This window comes from Serinus canaria, chromosome 8 (genome assembly GCF_022539315.1).
Source record: "Serinus canaria isolate serCan28SL12 chromosome 8, serCan2020, whole genome shotgun sequence".
NCBI lineage: Eukaryota > Metazoa > Chordata > Aves > Passeriformes > Fringillidae > Serinus > Serinus canaria.
The window spans coordinates 5,856,934-5,878,886 of NC_066322.1; the positions used below are offsets into that span (position 1 = coordinate 5,856,934).

Here is a 21,953-nt window from a genome sequence, read left to right on the forward strand (position 1 = left end):
TCATCTTATTGTGTGAGTCAGTTTCGAGTCATTCCATGCTCAATACCTGTTCTTATTTTGTCCAGTTTAAATTTTAAATGTGGCACTGACCTAGAGTCCCTAAGAGATCTGTGTCTGTATCTCTTTTAAACGTCTATGGGAGCCTGAGCAAGGACTTTGGACTTCTAGGACTTCTCAGTTTTTTCTCTTCCTCTCCCTCTGGCACCCATTTTAGATTATTACACCCATAAGGAAATAGCACTTATTCAATTAAATTGTTTGTCTTTCTCTCCCCCTCCATCTTTCCTGTATCTTTAGGATCTCTCGGCCAATTTCTGCCACAGCTGAAAAAGTGGTAAGTCTCAAAAGAAATTTAGTTCTTAGAATTTTTTGTGCCATTCCATGGCCAGAGACAGAGGGGTTGGTCCAAAGCAAGTCCAACTCTGCTGGTCCATCCTCAGTGTGACAGTCTGTCAGTCAGTGCCCTGGCCTTGCAGAGAAGGTGGAGGAAGCTGAAGTCATTGTGGTAGCAGGGTCATCCTGGTCATGGCAGGGCTGAGGTTAGTGCAAGGAAGAGATAAGAGGGTGAAGACACAAATGTGTGCAAACTCACTCATACTCACAAGACAACTTTTCAAGGGTTGTTATTTGCACTCAGTATTTGAGTGTGAGATGTGATACTCAGGTAATTTGAAAGCTTCTGCTAAGCAAGAAGTCAAATTACAGGATTTAGTGGTTCCAATAAACAACTGGATCATTTAATTCTTATTATTTATTTTGTTATTCATCCATATCTAGAAGCCCTGGAAATGCTTAAGTACCTTTTTGATTACATTCCTGTTCTGGCCAGAAGCTGGAAGTGGCTTTAGTGAATACTCATGGGGCTCATGTATTTGTGAGGCTATTCCAGATGAACATGTCTGTGCTCACTAACAAAAAACCTGCCAGGATCTGGAATCGGGAGAAACAGGTTCTTCTTCAACTCTTTGCTGCCTTGCTGAGTGAGATTTAACCCCTATGATCCCCTCTCCCTGTGTGCAGTAAAAGTAGTTATATCTACAGCATGAGTAAGTTTTCTATGAGTCCCTAGGAAGGTCTGTGAAACCACTTTGAGAGTCTCTTATGGGAAAGGTTATTATGATGATTACCTGAAAAGCCATCATTTGGAAGATATGAAATCACCACCTAAATATGTGCTTTCTGGTTCAGAGACAAAAATGAATAGGAGTTTGAGACATTGACTCCATCTACAGAAATTCATCTCCCTAAAATGCTGACAGGTATGTATTTTCCATTTGAAGATCTGAAAGTAATTTACAAATAGTTGAAACCTGCTAGTCACCCTGTGAGGATTAATACCTGCTCATTATCACTCAAAACATTCATTTAAGGGTTTGACCTGGAATTGTAGAACTCCTGATTTTACAATTTATCCCCTGTATATTAGGGTGTCCCTGGGATGTGCTATTATTTAATTTCCTCAGTCATATAAAACTCTTCCAAGGCTGATAGTACTCCAGGAATATTGTTGGAGCTGTGCCAGAGGATGGCGGATGGTAGGAGAATTGAGATTCTCATTGTTTGGATAAAAGTCGTAATTCATGCCAGTTTGGTCTAAAAAAACCTGCCTCGAGTGTGATATGTTGGTGAGGAGGGACGGCCCAGCACAACTCTATAAAGAAGAGTCTCACAACTTCTATTAAGAAATTTCAGAGTTGTTGACAGCCCTACACATTTTTCCATATGCACCACCAAAATTTCTACACTTCATGGCCAATAGGAAGCACAATGGTGAAGAACAGGTGATTTTTAAACTGAGAGTCTCCAACCTAGACCAAAAAAAGACCCTGCAATGGAGCTTAGAAGCTCACAAATAACATCTCAGGCATTTCTGTGGGCTTCAGTGGACATGCTTGGGGCACTCACTCCTAGAAGCAAGGCTTATGCAATGTGTTGGCTGGGAGCAAACCTCACCAGACACTGGCAGAAAGGAATTCCACCAGCAAACAGCAACACAGAGAATTTTTTTTGGAGGATTTTTGAATTACTGTTTTTGTGAACAGAGAACCCACTCCCTTGAATGTCAGTGCTTCAGATGCAAGGAAGATTCTAAGGATGAAAGAATTTTAGAGAAACCGAAACACTACAATTCAAACTTGACTTGATTTTAATTACAGACAGCGGAAAATAAAACTGTTGCAAACTGAAAAATCACATCAACATCAGTATTATTAAATAACTCACTATTATGACTTTTGAAGTGATATCTTTTGATGTGTCTTTTCTTTCGTTTCTTCCAGCATAACTATATTCTATGACCAAAAAAGCTGTCAGAATTTTTTACAGATTCAGTACACAAATTAAATAAATCTGTTCATCATTGTACTTATATAAATGGAGACACATTTTACACATGGAGAAAAACATCTAATCATTTAAAATCCTGTTTTAGTCTGTGATGTCTTGTTACAGTGAGTTCCAGGCACTAATTGTGGCACTTTAAAAGTATTTTCTTCCAGCAGATGTAAATGCTCTACTGTACAATTTAACTTAATACCCTTTTATTTTCTCATATAGGAAAAATTGTTCTCTGTGTAACCCTCAATTCTGTTTATTTCTGCTATGTACCTCCTTTTCCTTCTTCTGTAAAGATTATGATGTTTTCAATTTATCTTCAAATCTCAAGTTTCTCTGCATCTTTATATGGTGTCACTTTCAGCTTTTAATTCCTCAGTGCTATCCCTATTGACAGGGTGAGGGTTATGGGCAGAGCTGAGGGGGCTGTGTCACTGAGTTAGAGAAGCTCTGCTGTTCTCTGGTTGTGTGGAAGGCACCTAAACAGAAATTGAAGTCCAAGGTGGGAACAAAGACAAAACCAACAGATGAAAGTCAGAAGCTGCTACATTTTTTACATCTGCTACATTTGCCAGAGCACAGCAAATAGGAATGCATCCCATCACTGTGCCTCACAGACAGAGGTGTGCAGCACTGGGGCCCTGAAGAAAATGCTATAATATCATTTTTTCTCATTATTTCTTTCTCCAATTCCTTCAGATCCACAGGTCTGTGAACCTGATGGAGGAAAGGGAAAGCTGCTGGTCCCAGTCGGAGAAGGGAGGATGCAGAGAGAAGGAGACCATTGAGTGCTGGGGCAAAGGAAGACAGAGGATGGGGGACAGCAGGAGCAGTGAGGACACACATCTTCCATGAAGCTCACAGTTTCTGTTTGAGGTAGGAAATATGTTTCAGACAAAGTTTTCAGACCAAGTGTAGCGTTGTCAACTTGTCTATGACCATGCAGCTACATATTTCCAGTCTGGTTTGTTTTGTTGTTTGAGGGGCCTTTTTATTTGAGGATGAAAGTAAACAAAAGTATAAACCTTCCTCTACAGGACCTTTTTTTTCTTTTTCAATGCTTATGTGAAGGGTTTGATCTAGTATGTATATATGAGTTTATTCTTTAGGTCTTTGTAGATTCAAAGGAAGAGCTGAGTTTTCTTTAGGGAGGAACTGAAACTTACTTGAAAGGAAGTGATAGATGTAGTTGGCTCATTGTTATCTTAAGCATTTCCCTTCTTTGTTGCACTGGAGATGGATGAATAGCTGCTATGCATGGACATACATGATTCTCAAGCTCTGGTTAATGAATTTTGGTAATTAAATCATTCAAGGTGTGATTGAGTCAAACTCCAGCAAAAGGGATTTTATTCTTGAAAGAATCTGGCAGGCATCATTTTGCAACACTTTCTTGGCTTATCTGCTGTTGGCATCTTGGTCTTCTCCTCTCTACTGTTCCTCAATGACAATGGGTGCAGTGGGCATCAAAACCGCCATCTTCTGTGCACAGAATATTTGAAACTGACTTTCAAAGGAGAAAGGCTCACACACCTGTGCTGCAGATTTTTGTTTCTTAAATAACTCAGGAATATGTTGCTCAAATTCAACCACACTTGACTGAGGCAACTGGTGACTGCTGTAGGGGAGGGCCAAGACCAGCTGCCACTGCTGGGGGCACAGAGAGGGAAGGCAGCCACTGCAGTAGCTTTCAGTAGCAGGTGGCTGTCAGTCAGCCACACACAGGCCTAAAATTCTTCATAGGGTTATTTCTCGCCTATCAGAACTGCCACAGACAATAGAGTGCTCATACCTCAGGGAAAAGGTGTGATGGGGGGCAGGTAAAGAATGGTTAAAAACATGGGCTGCTGCTTTACATGGGCTCCTGCTTTCATCAGTTCTTTGAGCAGTGAAATGGTTCACACACACACACAAAGCTTTAAGCACACCCTGAAGTATTTAAGGCATTTACGAAAATCCAAAGCATCTTGTTCATTTCAATTACTTCTCCACCCACATTCCTCATTGAATTAAAGGATATCCTACACACTCTTTTGTTTCACTTATTCCCCAAAGATTGTTTCATCGTACACCAAGCAAGGCTCTTCAGCATATTCATAGTAACGTCTCAGTCACGGCGTTCAGCATTATGATGTTCCTGGCACAAGGGATGTTATTAAAGGATTGAATAGATGAATAGATGGCAGATTTCCCCAGGGCAGCACATCAGAAAATGGGCATCAAAAGGACCTGGCTCAAAATGCAGCGGGTATTACAGGCTCCTGACGAATCCCACTCATTTCCGAACAGTAACACTGTCAGGATGTGTTAGGGACATGTCCATCCTGGAATACCTACATAAAACTGTTTGCTTAATCAGTAAAAGCACTCCCATTTCAACACCCACCCCTCTAGTTGAAGACAGCATCATCTTCATTAGTCAAAAGTACTATGGGCCCAAATCCAAATACAATCTTACTCAAATAATTACCAGCATCCCAAGGCTCAGGCAACGAAGCCATCAAAATTACCTTTTTCTCCCACCATTTTTCATGAACCCATCTGGATTGCCCTAGAAACCCTGAATGTGTGAATCTCTTTTACAGGACATGTAGGTTGTCACATACTACAAGTCATCTTCACAGACCCTGGCAGGATAACAGGCCACAGTCTGTGACAGGAAATTTTAAAATTTTCTATTTCCTTTTTCACCAAGAACTGGTTGGAATTTATTTTCTTAAAGCTATTTCAAACCATGAGTAACAGTTCCTGAGCAGGCACTGAGGAAGGAGAAGCACATATACTGACATGATGTCACCACCTGAATTATTCTGCTGAGATATAAAAATAGTTTGGAAGGCAGCACGGCCAAAATTACTATATCATTTAATTACAACCTGCTTTCATGACAGGCCATCAGTTAATTAAGAGTGTCAAAATGCTGAATTGCCTCCAGCTTCTACATGCTTTGCAAATGACATGGAAGTCATCTTTTTAAATAGCAACAGCTTAACTGAAAATGTAGAACCCATAGTGAAATGCTTTGAAAAATGAGGCAGTCAACTGAGCTGACCTGAAATTCCCCATGCCATAAATTCACAAGGGAAGACAGTTATAACCCATTTAATTTACTCTCTGAAGATCACATTCACATGACATTAAAACTATTTTTCTGAAACTGATATAATTTTGAAGTGTTATAAAACAGGAGCCTGAAGTGACTGTGCTCTGTGCAGGTACACACAGGGCCTGGCTCCAGCACTAGCCTTCCCTCCAGGCTGCTACCATACAAGCAACTGTAAAGCAGGAAAAGGCTTAGAAAAAGGGTTTTTTTCCTTTAGAAATAAGTCACCTTCACTGATTCTCAAGTACCATGAATGACATGAGAGAAAATTATCTGTAAAGGGAATAATGTTGCAATAAACTTAGAAAATGGAGGAATTGATTTACCCACTTGTTATATCTGATACCAAATCCCTTATTTTCTTTATAGAGTTATTTTTTTTAAGAAGTGATTTTGTATTAATTATATAACAGTTTTATATAAATTGTAGCAAAACAAAAAAAGGAATAAAGTGAAAAGCAGTCTGGATAGAAAGGTCATGTTTCCAAGCACCAAAAGGTAAGAATAGTACCCATGTGCAAAAAGAAGCCAAACATCTTGAAACTGAAACAAAAACAGAGCAGTCCCTCTCCCTCATTCTCCCTTTGGCAACAAGGGGGTTCTTTCATTGGACAGACAGAAAAATATTGTTTGCTGGCTGGATTTTTCTTTTCTTCCAAGGAAAATGAGTGCTTCAGACTGGGAAAAAACCTGATGAGCAAATATCTCCCCCTATAGTTTGCAAGAAGCTGAGCATCTGAAAAATAATAACTGATATCTTGTCTCTTGGCTGAATAAGGCAGCCAAGCCAAAAGTGAGCCAGGACTTTATGTAGCATGGCAACAAGGAAGTAGATGCTATGGGAGAGTGTTTGAATAAAAAGAATGAGGCTACAAGAAAGAAATCTGATAGTCCAGAAGAATTGTGGTAGGCTCATGGTTTCATGACTGTGGCAGTGTCCAAGTGATTAATAAATTCAGGCTTGGGGAAGACAGACTGAATTTCAATATAATTTACGTGAATTATATTCATGTGTGGGAGTAAGGGGAGTGCATTAGGCCTGTAATTTATGCAATAGACAAAGAACTTCAAATACTAGAAAGAGCTGAATGTGCTTTCTAAGTTGACTTCAAAGTGCTCCCTACTACTAAAGACTTTGATTGAGAAAAGAATTGACCTTGGTAAAAATGCCATTTAATCTAACAGGCCATAAAAATGAAAGCTGACCAGTAAACAAGAGTGCTTTGCCTGATGACAAACACCCCAATGCAACTTTCACAGAATGGTGATTATTCCATGATTTTATGTCTGTTTCCAAGGCAGTATGTGTGGGATGGATCCTATCATCCATGCCATCATGCTGGGACATTGTTGCTGTTTCTGTAAGGAAGAAGCCCTGAGCCCTGTAACTGGACTTTACTGCCATTCACAACTACTGAAAACCAGCTGCCATTAATTTTCCAATCCCCATGGAGGTTTAAGGTAAAGGGACATCTTTTATTCAGTGTTTTTACAGAGCACAGTCCAACAAAGGAGTTAGGATGATTACACAATACAGTGATGCAATATTAATGGAACATTGTGTTCTCCCCTGAGCACCTGCGTTCTGTGCTTGACAGGCAATCCTTGGGGTCCAAGCATTATCCCAGCTGTGGCTGGGATGGCATTGGCTCCAGCCCCTTCCCCTAATGGTGGAAAATATCCCACTGCAGTTGCAGTTGTACAAGCTTAGCAAATGCTTCACATACCAGCCTGTGCTGGCCTCCTTATTCATGGAAACATACTTAAAATTCACATTTGCCAGGTGTGGTGTTAGACATGGACTGGATGAGTCTAGAATCCTGCAGACACTGGAATGTAGCAAGGGGGGGGTGAAACTGATGATCTTTAATGTCCCCTCAAAACCATCATGATTTCTTACAGATATTAAGTCACAGTTGAGTGAAAGGAACAACAGTGTCACTGGTGTTATGTAAAGATCTCCTGACAAAATACAACCAGTAATCATTCTAGGCAGGCATGCCCACTTCCCATTGGTTCATTTCTCTTTCACTAGTCCATATGAGGGGGAAAAAGACCCAAACAAACAAACAACAAAAAATCTGAAACACACATGCTCTTCTTGATCATATCATTTATTGAGTCAGCAGTGATGGCAAACGGGGAATCAATCTGTCTTACCATCACAGGCAAACCCCACCACCAAGTGCCATGGAAGTGCACACACACTCCTCCTGCTTGTCTCATGAACTCCATGGCTCTGCTGGAACCTTCCTGTTCTCCTGGCACTGGTTTGCCTTCACAGCAGTGTAGCAACTCCCTGCTCAAGCAAAAAGACATTGCTTCACTGTGTGTAATTAAGCCTATAAAAAACCACCTTGGGCTTATTTATGCCTTGCTAAATCACATGATTGAGATTTTGTGGAGTGCTGTGAGTCAGACACTTGGGAAGGCCTGACCAGCTACTTCCTCAACATCTCAGTGAGAGATGTCTCTGTGTTGTTCATGTTTGTACCTCAGCAGTCAGTCAGATGAATGCTTTGAGTTTGCTAAAAAAGGCTGGTACCCCATTTCAAAGTGCCAGAACCCTTGCAAACAATTTAGACTATGATACAGAACTAAATAGGGCACAGTAAATAACAGCACCTACATCAAGAAGCTGCACTTCTGGGGGAGAGAAAAGAAGGGGTGAAAAGAAAAATGCTCTTTGGCATCTTTGACATCTGTCTTATTTTGCTTTTATCAAATCAGAGAGACGTTCCAAGTATAAAACTTGCAAATGTTTCTGCTTTAACAGGATTACTTAAATATGGTAGGAACAACTGTTAAAGCTTGTTTTTATTGTGCAAGTAGAACAATGCATGTAATTCCTCCTGCAGTAATTTTTCATGGGGCTGATTATGAGGGCATGAGTAATTGAGGACAAGTATTTAACCACCTCTCTCTTATCTTGGCTTATCTAAGTGTTCAGATAAAAGGGAAAAATCAAACCAAGGCAGATCTCATACAAATTTTAATGCAGATTAATGTCTCAAGAGAGAAACTAATAAAAAGAATTGCTCACCATATTTATTCAATGCAAGTGAATTCTTGCTCTGAGTAGTTACTACTTTCCTTTTTTCTTTTCCAACAAATACTGGCCATCCTGAACCATAATGAACATGAGGACCTGAGCACATTGAAAGTATCAGCACACTGTGATGGCAGTCAAATTCAGCAGTCCTGTTTCTCAGACAATACCACAACATCTATAGAGAAAGGAAGATGACAGAACTGCAGTCACACAAAGACAAACACCATGGGTGTGCATTCCTGATGATGCTGCTGTGAGCCATTGAGGAAATGGAGGAATAAGACACCTAAACCTTTTATTAAAGTTTACTGCAAACCCATGAAGCGCTTGTGCAGATTAAAACCAGTAAGACTGTGCATTTTTCATGGAAGAGTTTCCATCAGTTAAGATGCTAATGATGTTTGTCTGATTGTAGCCAAAGAACAAGCCTTGTTCAAAGAACTCACCAGGTTCTCAGTGACCCAGACTGCACTATAAAAATCCCCTATAATTTACAAAATCATCAGGATAGAACATGTATTCCACTAGAAACAATAGCTAGATTATCCCTTCAAATCTGACTATAGCCTTTAAAAGAAAAAAGAATGTCTTGAATATTTTTATGGAAAACCTATTTCAAGGTTCTCAGGAGAACTGAGCTGGAAAAATCACCGTGTAATGGGATAAACTATTACAATTTCAGGGCTGCAAGTGGCCAACATGATTTCTCAGTGCACACTGCCAATGAAAGCAACCCTGTAACTCAAAGGGCAGGAGAGGAGTTAGAGGCAATAATATCCCTGTGTTCAAAAGTTAATAATTTACAACAACACTGAAATCATGCTACTGAAAGGTGATAAAGACTAGAAAATAACACATCCCCTGTTTTTCAGAAGACTGACATCACTTTGTATCAAAATAGAAGGCAGCCTCAGCAAATTGCCCAAATATCCATCAGGAGATCTTGAGAAAACCTGATGTCTTTCAGTCAAAATGTGGAAGCAGGCTGTGGGAAACTTGGGACATACTGGGGAAGAAATCCTTATACAAAGTAAAAATTGTTTTAGGCTGTATTTGCATTCTTTCAGAAACATGCAAAATGTCACTAATTACAAGTGTCAATCACAGAACAGGCCAAGTCTCTAGCAATAGAGCAAAGGTTTCAAAATGAACAGAGCAGGAATTCAGTTGCATTGTTACTCCCTGGAGATTATAGCAATACTGTAAGCAAACCTGTTATTTTCAATTCAACAGCATGTATCAGAAACCATTTGAAACTAGATCTTGTCACAAAAGTGGAAATTCCATATTAAATATCTTAATCAGTAAATTTAAAAGTGATTTTCAGTGAACAAGAACCTGCAGCATGAAACATCAAAACTTCAGCAGCTTGCCCCAGTAAATCTGTGTTCTCCTAGGAGACATGCAGGAAGGCTCACTGGAAAGGCTGTGCAGCTGTGGAGCAGTGGGGTGGCTGGGGCAGAGGGCAGTGAGGGCATGCTGGGCTGCCCATGGTGCAGGCAAAGTGAACTGGGCAGAATCCCTATTTCACAACAAAAAATTTAGAAACAAACTGCAAGTTAGAGGGTCTGACAATATCATCACCCAAGGCTTCAATATGGCCAATACTCCCCTCTTCCCAAACTCAGTATGACCCTGGAAGCAGCATGGTTCAAAGGCCAGCTCAGTCCAGCCTGTGAAGCTGCTTTGCTGCTGGCCATCCCCACCCAGCCTGCCTGCAAACACTTCCCTCTTTGGGGGTTAACCTTTATCTCCCAGAAATTTCAAGCTCATTGGCAGGTGGTGAGGCAAAGGAAACAAGATGGGCTCCTGTAGCTTCAGAGCAAACTGGTCAAGCTGACCTCAAGCATCAATTTGGGAAAGCAAAGGAAGGGGAAGCCTTGTTCTGTTGACAGCAGAAAAGCCAGAGAACAGTGAAAGCTTTACAGGGAACTTCACTCTTGGTGTGCAAAGGTCTGGCATCCTGCTGACATCTGCTGAGATTTTACATCTTCACTTACCTATGTCAGGCAATAATTTGCATTGCTTGGAAATTTCCAGCTTCGCACACGGCCTCAAAATGAGATCTGCTGTTCTCAAAATGTTGTTTGCGCCACACTTCCCAATGTCTGTAGAGAGCTGGTCTCACAGCACTGGCTCTTCTTTATCAGCTAAGTTGCATTAGACAGAATCTAAAAATACATTAAATACTTTCTAATATTACTTTTTGACATAAGCAGTTACTATAGCTGCAACAAGGCTGTTGCAAGAAAGTGCATGAGGTTGCATAACTCCTTTTATTCAGAAGGGATATGTGCACTGAAAGGTCAAAAGGCCTTGGAATAAGGTTTTTTGTTTCTATGTTTGCCTTAGCATTCATACTTTAACAAAAATATCACAAACAACTTCAAGAACTCAAATGAGCAGTTGATCTCCTTTTACTTCAAAGAGGAAACTAATTTAGCTTAGCTACAAAAATCTACCTGCAATGCAAAATTCAAGGAGATGCTGTCTAATATGTGAGAATGACAGATAACAGTTGACAAAAAAGCAGCATCGTCTGTTGCTTAGTGAGAGGGAGTTTAACAGCACAGAGAACCCACCAAATATTATGTGTTTATCACACAGAAGTAGCTTTTTATACCAATTGCACAGAGATGTAGCTCTCTCCTCTTAAGAAACATCCAGTTTGGTATTCATTAACTTACAAAGTACATAGAGGAGGCAGAGCAGTACTTCTGAAATAAAGGCAAACCAAGGCCCTGGAAGATGTACAAGTCTGGTTTTTTCTTGTCCAGTAACAGTGGTAGATGTGACATGAAAGCCCCAATAACCCTGCTCTAGATACCAACCCAAGCTTCCACCCAAACATACCAAGACTACCAATTTTAGAAATAGTGTCTTCTCTTGCTCCCCAAATCCTTGATTGATACTGCAGCCCTCATGTTTCCGGATAAATCCATTAAGTTCTTCAGTGTCTGGAAACTGGTCTTTAAAAGGGAGGGATTAAAAAAAAAATTAAATGGGAAAGCAGTTAAAGGCAAATAACCATTCCCTGCACTTGTGCTGTCACTTCTGTGAAGCTGCTATGGCTGCTGTTCTGATATGCTTCTCTTCTGCACCACTTCATTTGCTCAAGTACAAAACAGGGATCATTTAATTAGTGAAATCTGGATCCTCAGAATAAAGACTACTCACTTTGTTGAACAAACTACTACTGCCTTTGAATAATATGAGCAGACTGATCTTCAGTCCTAATGGAAGAATTCACTCACTCAACTTCAGCTAAGGGACACTTTGCTCAGCCCTCTGCAAATTCCTACTGCCCAGAGCTCCATGGGTTCTGACTCCAAGGAACCTCAGGAGGATTCCTCCTAGACCTTCCTCAGTAAGGGCATGAATTCTTCTCATGTATAGTCCAGCCTTACTGTGCTCTTATGGTTTCCTCAGTTCCTTCCTGCTAACAAGTACACTGGTTAATCAACCTACTGCTCACTAATTAAATCAGCTGTAGGGCCTCCAGGGCTCATTTTCTACACACCAAATCCAAAACATTATTTGTGAAGATCTTGGCAGAAGGGAGCTCATAGCAACTCCTAGTTCCCATGGAAAGTTGACAAATATGAGCAAGTTATCAACATATTTCCACAGCAGTTCTAAATTCATCCTTATCATTTCTTGTGCACTCTTCAAGTATTGCTATATAACAAAAGCTAAAAATAAAAAATCCAAGGTCTGTATTGTGCATTAAACATCCCTTTTATATTAACTCTTTCCACCCTACAAACATTCCCAGCTGTAAATTCACTTTGTTCTCCAGCTCTGCATGGGAAATCCATGCACCCAGCTCCACTGCCTGCGCTGTAACCCCCGGCATCCATCACACACAAGTATTTCTTTCATAGAGAAGATCGTGAAACAATTGCAGGTTTTTACAGACTGCTCTCCTGTCTCAGAGAGGCCAGCCAGACCCAGGTTTCCCAGCCATAAACTAGGGAACTACACAAATGCACCAGCAGCCAGGGCAGGAAGGTCAGTGTTTGCTGTCTCACACATTTGCTGATTCTTTGATTTTCACTGGTTGAGCTTTGACTTCCTCACATACAATCCAGGAGACATTTCCATTTCCTTTCTGTTCCATCTCCCTAACTTTCCAATCACTGCTAAGTTATTTGGCATGTCAGTAGCATTACCAGTATTTTTAATACATCAGCAGAGTTAAGTACAGAGCAAGTAAGCACAAGGGCTTCAGAAGTACGGTGGTTACCATGCTTCGAGCCAAGCAAAGAACTTAGCGTTCACCTTTATAAGGGGAGTTTTTATTTACCAACGCTCCCCAAAGCTATTTTTAGTAACCTTGCATTTCCATCAGCATGTACAAACACTGTTTGTCTTATACCATGAATAAATACAAAAGAAAAAGAGCTTTTCCCACAACAGCCTTTATGGGCTACTTTTAATTAAAATCAGTTTAATGATTGATAAGCTGTAGTATTTCCAGCAGCAAATCATAAGTGGTTGACTGTTTCCAGAGACAGTGAAAAAAACTGGAGATAATATAACTACATAAGCTAGCATAGTTAGTTGGTTTACTGGTTGTCAACACAGGAAAAATGTGAGGGTTTAACATGTAAATTCAAGAGCAAAAACTAAATCAGTATTTTGTAGGAATCAGAAAGTTCAGCTATATAAACTGAGGGAATCATTGTTTCCAAGGCTTACTTTTAGTCTCTCACAAAATTACTTTTGACATACCTCCTACATCAGAATGAACAAGCAGGAATTTTCAGTATCTGATTAATATTTAGGAAGGGGATGTCCCATATATCAATTCTGTACAGTTGCTACTTGAAAGGGTTCTTCACTTGTGCCTCTTAAGCAAACGGAGGAACACTGCAAATACCAGTGTCCTTCCTTTGCTCCCTGGGCTCACAGAAATAGCAGAAGGCAATTCCATGTGCCTGAGCACACATTTGTGGAGACATTTCCTCCTTATAAACACAACAAATCACCTGCAGCTGATCAGCCATACAACAAACAAGAGATTCTTTCAACAGCACAGAGAAAATAGGAGTGAGTATAGGGAGTGTGAAATCCTAGAGCTTCAACAGGACCCTCCCTAGCCCGGCGTCTTGGTCACTGTCACCAAGAATGCAGTGCTGTCTCAAACAGCTGCTGCATCCACCTGCTTTCCTCAGCCAGTGCTGGTGGGAGGAGCAGACAACACACAGGAGGGAGCATTTCCTCTTTTGTACTGTTATTTTATTTTGTAGTAAGATCCACGTAGTATATAAAATATAACAGGAAAAACTGAACGAAGCCTAGAAAATGAACCGAGGAGTTCAGCTGCCAAACCACTACAGCTCTACTTCCCTGGGTTCATGAAGTCTCCAGAACTCATGGACTGTTTGCTTGTACTATTACAGTTCTCTAGCATATGAGCCTACACCAAAAGCTGATATGTTCCAATTAAGCCATAGTTTAGTGACAGATGTAGAGGAAAAAAAACCAAAGTGGCTTTTGTAAGCCACAGCTGCCCTTGACAGAGTTTACAATGATGTCTAACTATACTGTAATGCACATTACATCAAGAACCTTGAAAGAGCCTCTGAGAAAACGGCTTCACATTAAGCATTTTAAAGAAAGGTCATAAATACTGCACTGTACCAACAGTACCTCCCAATGTCCTCCTTATGCCTGAGGAGCATTTGTTTTGTAAGAAGCTACGACATAGATGACACCAAACCTAGAGGTAGGTTATAGGCCAAGGTAAGTTACAGGCAAAAAAAAAAAAAAAAAAAAAAAAAAAAAAAAAAAAAAAAGAAAAAAAATCCCTTTAGAGCTAGTCACTGCACAGACTGCCCAGCAGGAAGCAAGGCAAAGTGTCAACAACTCTTTCCTCCCACCCTAAACATTGTTCACACAGTGCATTTAGTTCCTAGTGCCCTAAGAATGAGTGGATCATCAGCTGCTAGTAAATGCAGTCATGCCAAGAGAACAGCTTGAAGTTATTCAAGCAAAAACCTGTTACTGTGCAAAACTGGTGCACTGGACTGTTACCAACCAGACCTGCAAGCTTAGGAAGTGACCTGACAGTAGAGAACCAAGGTGTTTTTCTTTTGACTGGGAAATACTTTAGTTACCAACAGGAGAACATACTGCTAAGTCTACAGGGAAGGAGTCAAATATTAGCTTGTATCAAAACTTTAGAGAAAAAAAAAAATTGAAAAAGGTTTAAAAAAAGCACACTTTGATGAGACCAAGTTTTTAAAAAGTTACTGTACCAAACAAGCCGCTAAAACAGCTCATCTCCCCTACATCCTGGGATCAACACAAGGTTGATAACAAATATGTGTACATTGAGAAACACACCTGCAAGTACAATAGTTACAGCAAATTAACCCCAAGTTTTAATGGTGTAATGCCTTCAGTCACAAAATGTGGACAAAACGTTAATCTTAACTCCCTCTGTGCACTATTTGGTGATAATCAAAGTAATGATGCTGAAGATTTATTTTATTTCTACTTCCAAAGGAAAAGGGTAAATGGTTAAATATGTGTCCTCCAATTTGTTCTCCACTATACGTACACCCACACACATACACACACCCCTCAAACTGCACAGACATTTCTTTTTGACCAAAAGAGTAGATCCTGGGAGTAAGTGCAAAATGCAAAATCAACTGACAGAAAATGCTGAACAAACAGCATCATAAAAATACAAAATATTTATATTACTGAACTATTAACAGATGATGTTCTCTGTTTCTTTAAAACTTTGGAACCACATAGCTGATTTCTTAAATCTAGTCCATGCCAGCTTCCAGAACTATTAATGTTTTAGTTAGCTTCATTCTTTGATGCTTCATCAAAATTTTCTACGAGATCTGAAAAAGATGAAGATATTTAATACAGTAATGCCCAGTAAGATTACCTTTCTAAGTTTAATGAAAATGCATATAATTACAGGAAAGGTTAAGTAATACTTAATTACACTTAGGGAAACCATTTCTTTATGGGCAGATTTCAAAGGGCTTTAGAAAATATTGTTTGTTTAAACACAGACAAAGAACTAGAAATGCAGAAACACTCCAACAGTGAAAATTCTAACATTAAGTGATTAAGAGCTGATTTTCAAAGGTGCTTTACTAGCTGCAGTTGAGTTTTGAGCATCAGCATTCTTTAAAGAATGCCTGCCATTTTAGAGAATTGAATTTTATGCAAGGTCACAAAGAAATTAACCAGTGCCAAGACAGGAGGAATTGAATCTCTGGTCCCCACATATGCTGTTTTAGCTAACACACCATCCCAAAGGATACAGTGGAATGTGGTTTTTGATAAATTTCACTGACAAATAAAGAACTTATCATATTAACTTCCAGACACACTGACATAATTTTTTTTTTCTGCTACAGAAATAAAAATTCCCACTCCAGACCCTGATATGAAAACAACCTGGTAAATATACCAATTATGTCATTTTGCAGTCCTAAACCCCTGTCTGGATATTTAGATACCTGTTAAACCTCACTGAAACTATTTTAACCTAATTTCACTCAATAATTAAGGTAGTTGCACAAGGTAATCTCTTTTCCAAAAGCTGGAATCCCAAACAATATTTTAATGCTGTCCTATATAAGAAACCTCCTTCAACAAGTGAGGAAGGAGTATGATCACATCAAAAGCTACACATTTAAATGAATTAATTAAAATATTTATATACTAAGTGGACATAAAAGTGTGTATGTGCATACCTGGGACATCATCATCTTCTTCATCAATATCTTCAGATTTTGGTGCTTTACTATCCAACACTATAAAAATAAATTCGGTGCTGAGTTCTCATAATACAGCATCAGGGACACACAACAAAACCATGCATGTGAAAAAAACAAGCACTTCCCCAATCCCCAGTAGTGACAACCACACAAATGACCAGGTACTGAGAGTTACCAGCATGACCAAAAAGTTTCCTTGGGGACATTCTGACAGCAAAGCATTAGCAGAGTCATCTTCAGATGCTATGGGGTATTCATAAAGAGTTTGAAAAGATCAAATGATACGGAAAACCCAAAGCATGACTCAATTTTCTAGGTGAGGTCTCATGTTTCAATGCAACAATATGGCACCAAGCAGTGACCAACACATCATATTATTCAAATATGCTTATGATGATCCATCTCTCCAAATTTTAGAAGGTATTTTACACACTACTAAAGAAGAAAAACCCTTTACTTTTACTTAAACTCTGAACGTGAATGTTGGAGAAATTAAAACTGATTTAAAAGGAATAACTGTGTGTTGAAAGCGTTAGAACAGATGATGTATATTCCATTTCAAACACAACTGCAACACATCCAACTACTGTCATCTTAATGGCCATAACAGTCTAACTGGAACTGTACCTAATCTTCATTTTTTGATTGCAAAATTGCAGTAAGAGTTATACCCTTCCACCCATGCTCCCAAGGTTTTAAAATTAATAGAAAATACAGAATCATATGCATAATGATGGTTTTTTTTTGGTTTTTTTTTTTTTTTAGTTTTCCATTAAAACTTTGATTTTTAACTTTTTTACAGTCTTGGTTGGATTCCAAAGTGTACTGTAGAGCGGAAGAACATATAGCTTCTTCTACAACTGCAATAGAAATATGCTTTGTATGAACAAAGAAAACAGAATAGATTCCCTGACAAAAAGAACTGGTTGAGTTTTTCCAAGTAAAAACTTGCTTTCCCCTAAGCATTCTGCCATACACAGCTGTAGACCTGCTATCACAGCATGCCAGACTTACCTATTTCTTTTAAATCACGGCCTGCCTATGTAATCTTGAAACAACAAAGATAAAAAGAAAGTTGTTCCCCCACCCTCTACTTGCACAACAGTGGCAAATAAATAAAAGCACATACACACACACTTCTGACTTTTTAAGTCACATGCTGTTGTTAAATTTGGGTTAAAACTTTTGGTAGCTCATATGTCGTTTAAGTCAGCTATGAAAGATTCCAAAAAGACCTACCTTGTCTTGGGAATTGTTCAGCTAACTTCCTGAGACTTGTTAAGCTGTCAGCACCAAGCTGGCTTAAGATGCCTGGAAGCATTTCTGTGATCGGTTTAGCCTCTGCATGACCAGTAATTGCAAAAGTGTTGGCAGAGAGGGAAGCTTGAACCTTGGGGTTGTTGAAGTGAATAACTGTTCCATCATCTTTTATCATGTTCACCTGTTTAAATATATTAATAACATTTACCTAAATGTTGCAGCATCTTGTAACACAAGCATAATAACTAAAATCTAGATTTGAAATACCAAAATTACAGAACTAGCACTCCTTCTAAAGGATAATACAACCATGATAAAAGCACCTGGAATTAACACCATCTAAACTCAAAGCTCCAGCCTTGCCACATCAGGCTAAGCCATTGCTTTTCACAGGTACCTGTGTCACCTACCAGGAAAATGTTCCTGCTTCTTCCCAGCTGGCAAAGGCACAGGACTCACACTGGCTGAGGGCAGGGATGCACAAGCAGCACTGGGGGATTAGGTACCAACTGCACTGGAACAGACTGCCAGTACCTTCCCAATCATTCCACAAGGGCTCTGAACACTAAGGACACCAAACAGTGATCCTGCTCTCCTTCCCTGGCCTTCTGAATCACCACAAATTCTATCTTACAGCCAGTGTAGTGGCCTGCTTTAGAAAGGCCACTTTTCTTCTAGGCATGGATAAACTACTATGGAAGAGAGTTCTACCCATCCAACACAACAGTGGTATTAAACCCACATGAAAAAATTATTAAGCAATATTTTTAAGTTACAGGGAATAAAGAGGGATTCAGAACTAAAGATGAGATCTAAAATACAGAAACATCTAAGTTCTCAATCCTCACACAGCAGCAGAGTTCTAAATATGTTTTGAACAGGAAATCCAGGTGTGTTGCTTTCCTGCAAAACTAAGTAATATCCTGTCCTTTGCCCATGGGGAAATGGTAAAGGCTTCAAGCACAATTATCCTGTTACTTAAGAGCCTCTTTCAAAATGACACAAATGTGTTACTCATGCTTGATTCAACATTATTCTTCTAGCTGCACGAAGCTTACAAAGGTCAACCTGCGTTCACTTGAATAAAACATTCCAAAATTATGTCTCCTGCTATCAAGGTGGAAACATTTTGCATCATCTTCCCACACTGAGATATTTAAATTCCTTAATAATTGTGTCTGAATAAAGATCCTGTGCTTTGTGCACAAAAAAAAAAAAACCTGAACATACACTAAGAAGAACTGTGTCTCTCTTTAGTTCATACAGCTCTGCATATTAGTATTAAGCTTAAGAAAACAGACAAACTGAACTGTTTCTGTAACAGAGGTCTGAAAACTTACAGGCAAACCACACCAAATCTGCATTTGCCCTTGAAGGGAGGAATGCACTTAGTGACTTCTGCATGCACCTTGCAATCCTGCTTCAATTAATTCATCACAGAATAAATACTGCACTTCTTTAACCAAGTAATACAAGTACTACAGCCACACTGAGCTCACCATGGAGAAACCTCCTCCTCTTCTCATGCATAAGAGTCACTCCCTACACAGTTATGGAAAACATGTTTCATTAATACATGTAAATTAGAGGTATTCAAGGAACATCTGAAACCTTCACATTCCCACTTACATTAACACAGAAGCTGCTTCTGTAGTCTCTGCAGTGTTTTAAAAAACATGTCCTGTAACTACTGCAAACAATTCCAGCGTTTTTTGTGCAGTAAAAGGTCCTAATTTTGATAATACAAACTTAGGGTGTTTCTAAACCTTCCAACATACTCTGCACCACACTTGCTCTCGATATGCCTGCACAGTCCATGTACATTTACTGCTCTTTGTAGAGTAAGTTCAGAAAAGTCAAGAATGAAGAGAAGTTTTGTTCTGCAATGAATGCAAGACACACACAGAGCACAGAGCTTATTACCTCTGCCACACACTGCCTGGCCAGCAGAACCTTCACCTTTCCTTCTCCAGGCACATACACATTTATGCCAATAAGGCAATAATACATTAAGCAATGTTACCTCTCAATAACCAGATCTCTATGGTTTTGCTTGGAAGATAAAACTGTTGTCAAAACCAAAAGCAAACTCCACCACACCACCACCAAAACAATAGAGTGAATCTAATTTCAAATAGGAAACACTTATTTTTTCACTATACCTCTTCAATGCCAGCAATGTTATTTACAGCCAATTTTTTGAGGGAACTCTGAAGTTTTTTGTCATCAGCTGTAGCTGTTCTGTGCACCACCTTCTTCTTTCTGCGAGCTGTTCCCTGGGAAGAATCAGGAGACAACAGTCAGCTCTGCTCAAAATCTCACAACAGTAATTGCAAGTCAGGGCACAGTCTGAGCAACATCTTTCAAGTTTATGAGACATTTCTGTAGACAAAAACACTTCTTAACTTATCTCTCTTTACCTACAGCTTTGGCCATTATTCCCAAATTTAGGTTTTTTAAGAAACACCAAACAGCAGCATATTTTCCCTTCCACTAAACCAAACTACAAAAATACTACTTAATATTAAGCAATACATAACGAAGTTTCTCCAAGATACTTTTTCCAAAACAAAGCACAAATAGCCCCACTTGGGCAACCAAGTCATTAACTCTTTCAGAGTGTTCCACAGACAGCAATTTTGGAATTCCTGGTCTGCAAACTTTTGTACGATCATCCCTATGACAGGGGATAACTACCTACACTGAACAAACTACATGCCTTTTAATTGGTCATATTAACTACCCACTAGCTCTGAGAAAGAAACAGCTCAGTGCACAGCCAGTGCCTGAAGCAGGCACAAAGAAGAAAATCCCCAACAGGAAGACCATAAAGGCAGAACTGTAACACCCAACAGGTGAGATTAGCTGGAGCTTTCACAGGTCACAACAAGTCATTGAATTAAAACAATGCTTGCACACTGGAAACTGCTCATCCAACCACTGTGAACTGAAAGAAACTTGCATTTCAGGTAGCTGCGCTATAGGCCAGATCACACAAAACCTGTATTAGTCAAGCCTAAGCATATTTTTTTTCTTCTCTTTCTATGAACTTCAGCCTATGCTTTCTAAAGCATCTCTGGTGGTTTTCTTACCTTTCCTCCTATTCGGACCTGCGCTTGAAGCTTGGCCAGTTTTTCTTGGTTCATAGTGCTACGTCTAAAGAGCAAAAACAAGTTCAACTTAACATCAAAACAGTAACAAAAAAAGTCAGTCCATTTTAAGAGTACTTTTACAATTGCAGCAGGTTTTTCAAATTTCTAGAACATCACCCAAAACACCGGGTCAAACAAACACACAAAACCAGAGCTTTAAAGCCACAACACCTAAGCAATCCACAGTGGTCCTGCAGTAGGAAAGACCCACATTTCGCTAAAGTGTCTGTGCCACGATGAGGCACAGACTCCACAGGACATTTCATTCTGTATCAGGCCGAGGTACTAATTTCCAGGATGCCAGTTTACTGCTAGTATGTAAGTGAATTACTGGCTCCAACCAGACCCAAACCAGCACATACACAAGTGGGTCTGGGAAAACACCTTATCTTTACGAGGTTCCAGGGACACAGTCATCACTGAACTACCTGGGATAGTTTTCATATAATGAATCTATGACACTTATGACTAATGAGCGAGATCCAAACTCTGTGAAGTTCGTGTATGGACATATTTACAACATGAATTTTTGGTAGCTTTTCATCCAATACAGTGACTGCAAAGTTTGTCCAATGCTTCTCCCATGGGTCAGGGAACTTTATAGGTTAAAAGCCCTGAAAATCCATAATGGGTGAAAAAAACCCTCAAGCCCTTCCAGCAAAAGGAATGCGTTTCGCTGCTCTGCCCCAGCGAGCCAGCAGCGATCCCCGGAAATCTCCGCACGTGCCGGGAACGATGGGGGGAAGAGCGGGAGCGGGGCACGGATCGGCGCACGGAGGGACCCCGCAGGCGGCGGGAGAAGCGGCTCAGGGTGGCTCGCTGGGCAGCCCCAGAGCATGGGGAGCGGGAGGGGAACCCGGCTCATCCCACAGGAGCCCGTGCAACCGCGGTCCCACGGGAGAGCCGCGGCCCCGCGAGCCAGGGCAGCCCCCGCACAAGGGGGTCGCTCGCTCGGCCTCTCCTCTGGGAACGGCCCAGCACTGCCCAAGAGGATAGGACCGAGCTGCCGCGGCGCCCCGCCCGCCTCAAGCCGGCGGGGACGCGGCGATACCGGGGCGCGGCGGTAGTAGGACACGGAGACAGCGGGACACGGGAAGAGCCGGTCCCCTCACCTGAGCGCGGCGGAGCCCCCGCTGCCAACACGCGGCGAGAACAAGATGGCGGCCGAGGAAGGAAAGAGAGGCGCACAGAGAAAGGAAGCGCCGCGCCACGTGACAGCGCCAGCCCGCCCGCAGATGGGCGGTCGCCCACCTTATTTACATAGAGGAGGGGCGGGGTGCCTATGGCACGCAACC

The 21,953-nt window shown here is 40.5% G+C and overlaps 1 protein-coding gene across 1 annotated transcript; it reads right to left on the reverse strand.

Moving 5' to 3' along the window:
• Window positions 1-7,533: 7,533 nt before the first annotated feature.
• BTF3L4 (basic transcription factor 3 like 4) lies at window positions 7,534-21,928 on the reverse strand. Its single transcript, XM_050977204.1, has 8 exons — window positions 21,771-21,928; window positions 20,599-20,662; window positions 19,669-19,782; window positions 17,486-17,687; window positions 16,223-16,282; window positions 11,343-15,355; window positions 10,490-10,660; window positions 7,534-8,664 (listed from the first exon to the last, which is right to left on the reverse strand). Exons 2-6 carry the CDS (start codon window positions 20,650-20,652, stop codon window positions 15,309-15,311), a joined length of 477 nt encoding a protein of 158 aa, XP_050833161.1. The 5' UTR covers window positions 20,653-20,662; window positions 21,771-21,928; the 3' UTR covers window positions 7,534-8,664; window positions 10,490-10,660; window positions 11,343-15,308.
• Between the last annotated feature and the right edge of the window lie 25 nt (window positions 21,929-21,953).